The 10,377-nt window shown below is 46.5% G+C and overlaps 1 protein-coding gene across 4 annotated transcripts in view; it reads left to right on the top strand.

Moving 5' to 3' along the window:
- The first annotated feature begins 1,279 nt into the window (after positions 1-1,279).
- The window catches only part of TAF1 (TATA-box binding protein associated factor 1), a 30,161-nt gene continuing 21,063 nt past the window's right edge, over positions 1,280-10,377 (top strand). For 2 of the 4 annotated variants that reach the window (XM_021534538.2, XM_021534537.3), the window contains exons 1-11: positions 1,280-1,454; positions 2,448-2,565; positions 3,150-3,266; positions 4,040-4,159; positions 4,580-4,821; positions 6,824-7,042; positions 7,489-7,707; positions 7,888-8,089; positions 8,987-9,100; positions 9,620-9,787; positions 10,153-10,280. In XM_021534538.2, the coding sequence (XP_021390213.1) occupies positions 1,329-1,454; positions 2,448-2,565; positions 3,150-3,266; positions 4,040-4,159; positions 4,580-4,821; positions 6,824-7,042; positions 7,489-7,707; positions 7,888-8,089; positions 8,987-9,100; positions 9,620-9,787; positions 10,153-10,280 (1,773 nt within the window). In that variant the 5' untranslated portion in view covers positions 1,280-1,328. The remainder of the gene's footprint in view (positions 1,455-2,447; positions 2,566-3,149; positions 3,267-4,039; positions 4,160-4,579; positions 4,822-6,823; positions 7,043-7,488; positions 7,708-7,887; positions 8,090-8,986; positions 9,101-9,619; positions 9,788-10,152; positions 10,281-10,377) is intronic. The other 2 variants (XM_077786603.1, XM_021534539.3) reach the window with 1 other exon arrangement.

Genomic DNA, 10,377 nt, shown 5'->3' with positions numbered 1-10,377 from the left:
CTATTGATTACATCATGCCAGAACACCTTATCCCCACTTAGATTACTTAGCAAATGGATTGCACAACAGTGTTGAGGAGAATAACAGGATAGTGATGAAAATGATCAGAGGGAACTTTGAACCATCAAAGACTTTTTACTCACTTTGGAGAACCTGGTTATTTAAATGCTGTGTATTTCTGTCACCCTCTGATGCGAGTAAAACTCCTGGCTAGTAGCTGTTTTCCTCCAGCCTCTGCTTTTCATGAAGGTGAGCTTCAGGACAAATCCAGCGAGCTTTTCCTTTCAGTGGGCATTCTCCTTTCCTGATCCTTTCCCCCCACCCTGGAATTCTTGGTCCTTTTTTTGTAAGTAGTCCAGTGCTTCAGTTTACAATCAGTTCTGTTTCTTCCGTGCTTTATTTTTCTTCTGTGGGCAGTTGAAAAATACAGACTTCACATAATCCCATGGCTGGATTTTGTCTTGTTTTGGCAGGTCAGAAAACTCAGTGTGAGTTTCCTGAACAGCTCAAGGTCCTTCGGTTTCTTATTGAATAGAGATGCAATGCGTATGCCTTAATTCACAGAAGAGACTCAGTGTGAAGACACAGATTTTTACCTTTGCTTTGTGAATGATTTCTGAACTGCTTGGTTGTTTTGTTTTGTTTGTTTGTTTGTTTTTTTTTTAATGCAGCTGAAGCTGAGCAGTTCAGGAATTGTGTGTCCAAAGGATATCCATGAGGTGTGCTTAGATTTGGAAGTTCTTTCTTCAGTTTACAGCTGTAGCTATTTCTAAGAAATTTAAAATAGAAGAACCTCCCTGTGCTTTGTCTCCGGGTGCTAAACCTCATTCTGTAGAAACCTTGGTGCTGCTTGGCCCGATCCTGAGAAGTGGATGGATCTCAGAGGGGTCCCAACCCCCAGAGTGGGCAGCAAGGACCACCCGTCAGCAGTAGAAGCCCAAGACTCTGAAGTGTGGTACCGATACATACACTGGCAACGTGATTTTATGCTATACAATAATTTGTATTACACCTAACAGTTTTAAAGGATTTTTCCCTCTTTTTTGTTGAATAAATGATGCATAATTACATTGTAATAAACCTTTCCTCACCTCTCCGTCTGTCGCATTAACTCGCCCTGCTATTTGTACCGCACCTGTGCTGAAGGCGGCCGTTTCCTGTGGCAGCCGGCCCGCTTCCTCGAGGCAGTGAGGGAGTTTCTGGGCAGGGCGGGGCGCGCGCGTCCTTGCTGCGGCGCGGGCCGGCGCCGCGCGGGGGCGCTGCGGGCGGCGCCGCGGCCGGGGCCGCTCCCGCCGCCGCTTCCGGCTGCCCTCGGGGCCGGGGCCGCGATGTCGGACTCGGAGAGCGAGGAGGAGGCGGACGGCGGCCGCGCCGAGCCCTTCTCCCTGGCCGGCTTCCTCTTCGGCAACATCAATGAGGCGGGGCAGCTGGAAGGGGACAGCGTGCTCGACAAGGTATGGCCGTGTGCTCCGGGAAGGCACCGCGGGCGGAGGGACGGCCGTGAACCGGGGTGCTCGGGGCGACCTGGGCTGTATCGGGCTGTGCTGGGGTGAAACGAGCGTGACCCGGTTTGTGCCGGGGTCTGCTGGGCTCTGCTGGGGTGAACTGGGATGTACCGAGGTGCTCGGGGTGTCCCGGGCAGTCCTGTGGTCTGCCGGGCTGTCCCGGGCTGTCCCGGGCTGTCCTGTGGTCTGCCGGGCTGTCCCGGGCTGTCCCGGGCTGTCCCGGGCTGTCCTGTGGTCTGCCGGGCTGTCCCGGGCTGTCCCGGGCTGTCCCGGGCTGTCCTGTGGTCTGCCGGGCTGTCCCGGGCTGTCCCGGGCTGTCCCGGGCTGTCCCGGGGTGCTCGGGCTGTCCCGGGCTGTCCTGTGGTCTGCCGGGCTGTCCCGGGGTGCTCGGGCTGTCCCGGGCTGTCCCGGGGTGTCCCGGGCTGTCCTGTGGTCTGCCGGGCTGTCCCGGGCTGTCCCGGGCTGTCCCGGGCTGTCCTGTGGTCTGCCGGGCTGTCCCGGGCTGTCCTGGGCTGTCCCGGGCTGTCCCGGGCTGTCCTGTGGTCTGCCGGGCTGTCCTGGGCTGTCCCGGGCTGTCCCGGGCTGTCCCGGGGTGCTCGGGCTGTCCCGGGCTGTCCCGGGCTGTCCCGGGGTGCTCGGGCTGTCCCGGGCTGTCCCGGGCTGTCCCGGGGTGCTCGGGCTGTCCCGGGCTGTCCCGGGCTGTCCCGGGGTGTCCCGGGGTGCTCGGGCTGTCCCGGGCTGTCCCGGGGTGTCCCGGGCTGTCCTGTGGTCTGCCGGGCTGTCCCGGGCTGTCCCGGGCTGTCCCGGGCTGTCCCGGGGTGCTCGGGCTGTCCCGGGCTGTCCCGGGCTGTCCTGTGGTCTGCCGGGGTGCTCGGGCGGGCTCCGGGACGCCGCCGGCGCCCGCGGGGCTGGGCCGGAGCCTCCCAGCTCGGGTCTCCCCAGGAATCCAAGAAGCACCTGGCCGGGCTGGGCGTGCTGGGGCTGGGCAACCTCATCACCGAGATCACCGCCAGCGAGGAGGAGAGCGCCGAGAGCGAGGGAGCGCACCTGGACGAGGAAGGTTCGGCGCTGGGGTGGCTGTGCTTGGGGAGCAGAGGGGCTGCCGGGGCACGGCTCCTGCTGGAGAGAGCAAAACGCACCCAGGTCGGCGAGGTCTGCAGGGCATATCGTGGTGGTCTCCGGTCAGAGGTCCTCTGTCAAAGGCCTTCCCTTCTCCACCTTGCTAAACAGAATGCCACAGTAGCTCCTGATCAATTTTGCACTCGTTTCCTTTAATTTTTTATAAGTGTTTTATCTTTCATTTGTCTCTCCTCCTTCATAAATGAGTTTAGTCTGTATTTGTATTAAAGAAGCCTACTTAGCACACAGTATAATAATATTTTTTTCTGAACTTGTTGAACAGTTTCCATGAGTAAGTGATAAGTGCTCCTTGTGCTACATTTGGTTGCTTACCAGTCTTTTAGGGGAAATTCAGAGCCATGAGAGCTTTTGATTAGAATGAGGGGGAAAAGTACTCTGATGGCAGATGCTAATCAGATAGTTTTGTTTTTTTCAATAAAGGAGGCATAGAAAAGGATTCATAAGTACCTAGTGAAGTCTGATGCAACTAATATAAGTTAGGATAAAGTTTTGTGTTTCTCCTAGGCTGGGTTAAGAGCACAGAGGATGCTGTTGATTACTCAGACATCACTGAAGTGGCAGAGGATGAGAGCCGTCGGTACAAGCAGGCGATGGGCAGCCTGCAGCCAGCTCGGAGGCCAGGTAAAGGGGATCAGCATTGCAGCACTGCCTGCAGGAGCTGTTCTGGGGCTTTGTGCTTTTTAACTCCTTGCTTCAAGAGCCCAGTATCAGCTTTTGTAAAACTGTCTTCACTGGATGAAGCCACTACTTGCTGTCTTCCTCTTTTAAGGAATCTGTTCTTCATTGGAGTCACTTCAATCTTAGTATCTTTCTCCTGTTTTACTCTTGATTTTTTTTTTTAAAGACTCTGTAGAAGGTAACTTGGTTCTTTTGTTAGTCCCAGGTATCTCTGTCCATATTCTGGCCTAGAATATGCTTTCAAAAACAAGCAGTTTTTCCATTTCAGTAGCTGCTGGTGTAAATGCTACATCTTGGCATGTTCTTTAAAGACACTTAACTTTTCTGGTGACTTTCTGTGGTTAGTGAGATATTAACCCACGTTTTCTTTATTTGTTCTACAAAGAGTGAATAAAAGGATGTGATAGCAGAATATATAAACTCATAAGCAAGTTGTAAATAAAAGGAGGTCATAGCAGAATGTAAACATACGCATAGATTTTAAATGCTTCAGTCATCTTTCTGTCAGTTTCTCTTTGTCCTTCCTTCCTAGTATTTTTTAAATTTACATCTTGCGAATGAGTTTGTGCGGGAAGCTGAGCTGCTAAGAGTTTTCATCTAGTTACAAGATGAGAATGGTGTCTATGCTATCAGGTTTGAAACAGAATAAATGGAAAGGGTGCCTGGTTTTGTTTTATCATCTGCTCCACCTGTGGTGTTGTCTCCTGCCTGGTCAGATGAAGATGAGGATGATTACGATGCTGATTGTGAAGACATTGATTCCAAGCTGATGCCACCACCACCACCACCTCCAGTACCTGGAAAAAAAGAAGATGAAAAGGATGCAGCTGCCATTGGTGAGTGAGGACTTTCTTCTTCTCTCTGGCAATGTGAATGTCTGAAGGAAGCAAATGCCCCTGTGCAGCAGTTCTGCGGCACCACGCATCACCAAAACTCGGTCTGCATCTGAAGGTGAGTGTTTGTGGTGTTGCAGGATTGGCTGAAGTCTAGGGTGAAGTGTTGTATTTCCAGTGACTGTTGAAATACCCATATTGACAATGAAACTGTTTTTTTGTCTCATCCTCTCAGTTGTGGCTGGGGAATTCACCTGGAACGCTTAGGATAAAATGAAAGGTTAAACCAGAATGGTACTAGAATGCCTGCACAGGCTTAATAACTTGCATAACTTCATATAAACAGTAAATGTGGCACTGTGGGGTTATGCTAGGGGAGAGGGAGGAGACCTGTTTGTTTATGAGGTGCTTGTTCTATTGTAGTATCTGAAGATGGAGACGGTATCATTTTGCCCTCCATCATTGCTCCTTCCTCTGCTGCCTCTGACAAGGTGGATTTCAGCAGCAGCTCTGATTCTGAGTCAGAGATGGGACCTCAAGAAGCCAGGCAGGCAGAATCCAAGGAAGGCAAATTCACACTTCCTCTTGCAGGAATCATGCAGCGAGATGCTACCAAACAGTTGCCAAGTGTTACAGAGCTCTTCCCAGAATTTCGACCAGGCAAGGTATTGTAAGAGATGTGTGGAAGAGATGTGTGTGTCATGTAAGCCCTCTAAATATGCATTGTACAGTGTTTAGGGGTATGTACTCAGTAATCACATAGATGTTCTTGCTCACTCAATACTTTCTTTAGTTTCTGTTTGCTGCTGTTTCCAGACTGATTTTATCTAATAATTTTCCTGCCATTTGCAGGAATCTCTTAAAAAGCATCCTATAAATCAGGGTGTGAATGTTTTGCTGACCATAGCGAAGGCCTGTTGATTTGATTCTTTTGCCAGATGATTAAAAAACAGTGTTAATCTATCTGCTTCCTGGCTTTTCTGGTAAATACTTGCTCCTCCTTTTATGCTGTCCTGAACTTGGTGTGCTTTTCCTGTAACAATTTGTGATCTGTATCTTTACTTAATTCTCTTTTGAAACTGCTCTGAGCATAAATTAGAAATAACCTCAAAGCAAATTGGTTCAAAGATTGGTTGAGTTTTGCACAAAGTAAATTCATTAGAATTCTTTCCTAAATGCTCCCAAGTAGAAAATGCAACTTATATATTTCAGTAATTATTCTGGAAGTTTTAAAGCTGTCAAAAAGAAAGGATAGGTAGGAGGAGAAGTACAATGAAAATGGGTTTATAGTTGTCAAACAGATAGTTGTGGACAAAGATAACTTGGTTTTATGTGTGCCTCAGAGAGTTTGTGTAAGGAGCTGTATAATTTGCATAATTAAGTGTTATGTTTTAATGATTCAGCTGAACACTGTCTGTTGGTAATCTAGGTGAGGCTCTAGCACAGAAGTCTCCCTTCTCAATGTTTTCTAGACTTTTGCAAACTTGGTGTTTTCTGTATATCAGTTTGTGTGTTCATTCCTTGGATGCTGAACACGAAGTATCAGAGACTGGCTCAGTGCTGGGTGCAGGGTGGGTGCAGAAATCAGTGCAAGCAATTAATGCTGAGCACTTTCCAAGATTAATTAATGAGCAATAGAGCTGACAAAGCCTAAAGCCCTGTAGATTTTGTTAGAGAATGGGTTAGTGTGTATGTTAATATAGCATTGTGTTTTTGGATGAAACCTCCTAAAATTGCATGTGCAGAAGCAGACTTTTGTGTTCATTTAACCTATTAGCAGCTTAATTATGTCTTGAGACCTTTGCTCTTCATGACAGGTCATTGAAACCGGATAAGGGGTTCGTAAACAATCTGTGTGAGTTTTGGAAAGAAGGTTTACATGGGTATAGGCAGAGGTGGACAGAGTGGTCATATAAACATTTCCTTTGGGGATCAGTGTAACAGATTAACAGAGAACATGAATAGTATATATCTGCAAAATCTTTGGTTCTAACTCCTGTTTCCTAAATATGTCAGTTAATTTAGAAATAATGTTTTACCTCTTTGAAAGAGTTCTTAGAAGAAAATAAATGTAAATGTTTAAAAAAGAGGAATCATACCCATAGACAGAAGGGGAGAGAAAATGTATCATTACCATCACTGCAGGTTTTGGAGGCGTGCAGTGTAGGGGAACTATGTTATAATGGAAATAAAAATAAGTGTGTTATTTCTGGGCCATATTATTTATCTGTTTGCTTAAGAAATCTCTATATAACTCTCTTTAAGCTTGTCTCTTTTGCTGATAATTTTTATTAACTCTTCTTCAACCTCCATCTGTCTTTCTGAAGATTGTGGATTGTTCAAAATGAAAATCAATTACTTCCAGGTGGTATCTAACCACATGTCCAATATGTAAAGGCAGTCTTTCTTCCTTCTGACTCTCTCTGTGTCTGAAATTAAGAATATATCCTTTTGAAAAGGAGGGGGTCCATCAAACAGAAGGATCAGAAACTTTTTTTTCGAGTATGACCAAGAGGTTGTTGGTTGCACTGGGAGCTGGGGTTGTACCACACGCCGAGCTTCTGAATTTCAGAGTGCTCTCTTGCATTACTGTTCTTCAGGTGAGGGCAGGCATTCCACAATGTCTGTTTTCATTTGATCCTCTTGTTTTTCCATGTTGGTGTTCAGGTGCTGCGTTTCCTGCGTCTCTTTGGCCCAGGGAAGAACATTCCGTCGGTCTGGCGAAGTGCCCGGAGGAAACGCAAGAAGAAGCATCGGGAGTTGGCGCAGGAAGTGCAGATACAGGAGGGTGAAGTTGTGGTTGAGAGTGGAGTGGAAGGAAAATCTCCTTGGGAGTATGAGTTTGCTGCTCCTCCCCCTCCTGAGCAGTGCCTTTCAGATGATGAGGTGGGATATCTGAGACTTAGAGAGGGTCACCAGCTAGTGCTGGGGGTAGTAGTGGAATAGGATTGGACAGCAACTGTTAGAGGAAGGAGGGAGCCTTTCCCTCAAAAGAAAAGTGGAGAACAGAGTTGGCTTGTATTCCAGCTGGGTAGCAGCTCTTCTCCAAATACTAGTCAGTGTCTTCAGGTGATTGCTTCTTACTGAGAAGGCTGCATCCATGGTACAGGATCCATAGGAGAGCTTACCCTCTTTGTATCAAGAGGAAATCTGTGTGTTCTTGGAAGTCTAATTGCAGAACATTCTTGAGGCAGCTAGTAAGTATGGAAAAGAACTTCTTAGAAATGCATTTCTTCTATGAGAATAAGCTGGGAAACTCGGAAGGAAGAGACCTCTTACTGGCACTTAGGTAAACCACCAGTGTAACTGTTCCCTCCTTTGCTGTGCTTCAGATTACCATGATGGCACCTGTGGAGTCGAAGTTCTCCCAGTCGACGGGTGACATAGACAAGGTGACAGACACCAAGCCCAAGGTGGCCGAGTGGCGCTATGGCCCTGCCCAGCTCTGGTACGACATGCTGGGCATCCCCGAGGACGGCAGTGGCTTCGATTATGGCTTCAAGCTGAAGGAGAAGAACGAGGAAGAGGCTAAAGGACACACAGAGGAGGGGGTGAGAGGGGAGCCATGGGGCAAAGTGTGGGGGGATATGGGGATTGCTGCACGATGAGAATCTGGTGATGGGCTGGTGGATTGTTGTGCACTGCGCAAAATGAGACTTTGAATTTTCCTCCATTTGTTTGAAAGGATGTCTTTTAAGTCATGTCTTCCAACAATTATTACTCCCTTCCAGGATGCAGAATCAACGAAGGAGAAGGATGATCTGCTAGCTGATGAGCACTTCCTCATGGTGACACAGCTCCAGTGGGAGGATGATGTCATCTGGAATGGGGAGGATGTCAAGCACAAAGGGACTAAGACACAGCGTGCGAGCTTGGCGGGCTGGCTGCCATCCAGCATGACCAGAAATGCCACTGCATACAATGCCCAACAAGGTGATCAGGGCTCTGACACCAACTTTACTTGCTGTAGTGAGCTGACTCATTAGATGCTCAACTGCAGCACTTAGTAAAATTATACATGTACAGTTGCGTATTTATACATTATACATGTATAATGTATAAATGTAGAACATGGTTCCCTCTGTTTGGGAATGCTTTTTGGCAAAATCACAGCCCCTCTGAGAATTATGAGAGTCAGCTCCTTTCCAAAAACAGAGTAGATGACTTCTGTTAAAAAATCCCCGATCCCAGCTCTGTCTTTCTTCTTTCCATGTAGAATACCACATGCTGGATCCATCTACATTAATATCAAGAAAAGCTGCCCTTAGGATTTCCTCTTGTTATAGGCTAGTGGAATTTTGTTTACTTTTGCTTTTATTCGGAAGAATTATGTAGAAGTTTCTCCTCAACTAAAAATTTTATTCTGTTTTTTCTAGATAGGAAGTAACAATTCTTATAAGCCTCAGACTTCTTTTAGACATGGATGCATTTTAAATTGAAATTGTTCACATAGAATGAATGTTTGTCTTCTGTTTGTCATATCTTGCCCTGCTTCTACAAGGAAAGACTAATGGGGTTGTCAGATCTTTATTGGGTACCAGTGTCAATTCTTTAGTGTTCAGCTGTGAGTACAAGACACTGAGGTGTTGGGTGGGTGAATTGGAGATTATTTGAAGAGGTTGCAGACTCTAGCAGTCAGCTCTGTGTGGAGTGTGTTTTTCTAAGCTTTCCCAGTTCTAATGACACATGTCACTCTTTGGGATATGAGCAAGTAGGTCCATCAGGCTGAAATTCACTCTCCATGCAACCCCCTAGTCCTGGTTTAATGCCCTACAGTGCCCCTGACCCTCCCACTCAAGCTGACCTTGCTTTTGTTTTCCTTTTCTCTAGGTTTGAACCGCAGTGGCTCTTTGCTCAATTCACCAATTCCTCTAGCACAGAAACCCAATGTGGCAGGAGTCCTGGGCATAGCAAAGTGCAAGGAAAAGGCCCCTGAACAGCAAGGTAATGGCCCATGAGTAGGTGCATTTGACACTTATTTCTGTGGTAGAAAGGCTACTTGTTTGCTATAAAACATTTTGGAGGCTATGGTTCAATAGAGCAAAATATTTGAGTGTTGGTGTTGGTTTTCCTTGTTTTTACAGAGACTGGGTAGCTGAGAGGAGTTTTAAAAGATTTTATTCCATTATCAGTCTTGATGAGTAGTGAAATACAAGGGATGTAAAACTCAGTGTCATTCCATCAGATGTACAAGACTGTGTGACCTTTCTATCAAGTTTTAAGAATGCCTTACAGATCCATTTCCCACACACTGGTAAAGCTCAGGCTTGGGGCTCTGCTTCCTCTTTGCTTTCAAGATCAGTTTTCTTTTGCCTTTTAGAGGTTCTGCCTCAGGAAGCCTGAAAGATGGGGAAGGTAGAGGGAGTACGATGTGGGCTTGAGATTTGAAATAGTTTTCTGCCAAGGCTGAAATAGTTTTCTGTGTATAAAATTCTCAAGGGTTCTACTTTATGATTGTTGCAGTTTCCCTGGATGAAGACAAGCCCTGGTACTCCATTTTCCCAATTGATAATGAAGAGTTAGTGTATGGCCGTTGGGAAGACAATATCATCTGGGATGATCAGGCAATGGAAACCTACTTGGATCCCCCTGTCTTAACACTTGATCCAAATGATGAAAACATAATTCTAGGTACGTTTATGGTGTCCAGAAATTTGACTCGAGTAGGAAAAGACAAGGGGAAATGAAAGCAAGGGTTTATAATCACATTGCAGTGGAAATAAATGGACTGGGGCAAGACTTATGGCCTTCCTTTGTTCTGGCTTTTGAAGTTAATTTGCAAGTCAAAGGCCTGAGCGGGAGGTGGGAATGCTAGTAACCTTTATTCAACTTCCAAGTTAAATGCACTGACAGGAAAGCAAAAATTAATACCTTGAAACTTAAATTCAGTGTGATTAATCTGGCTCTTAATGTGTTTTAGGAGTGGCTATCTTAATTTGACTTGCATGCATGTTGGTTTGAAGAGGAAAGGTAGGGATGTAAACTTGTGCTTTTAGAAATTCCTGATGAAAAGGAAGAGATGACTTTGAACTCTCCATCCAAGGAGAACAAGAAAGAATCTTCTCTAAAGAAGAGTCGGATCCTGTTGGGAAAAACAGGTGTCATCAAGGAAGAACCACAGCAGGTCAGCATAAGCTTTAGTATCATAGCCAGGGTTAGGAATGGTGAGGAAGGAGTGAGCTTTGTTGGGTTTTTTTGACACCTCTCTCTCTGTGTTTAAA

This window comes from Lonchura striata, chromosome 14 (assembly GCF_046129695.1).
Source record: "Lonchura striata isolate bLonStr1 chromosome 14, bLonStr1.mat, whole genome shotgun sequence".
Lineage (NCBI taxonomy): Eukaryota > Metazoa > Chordata > Aves > Passeriformes > Estrildidae > Lonchura > Lonchura striata.
The sequence above is the reverse complement of the archived record's forward strand: the minus strand, read 5'-3'. Positions and strand labels throughout refer to the sequence as shown.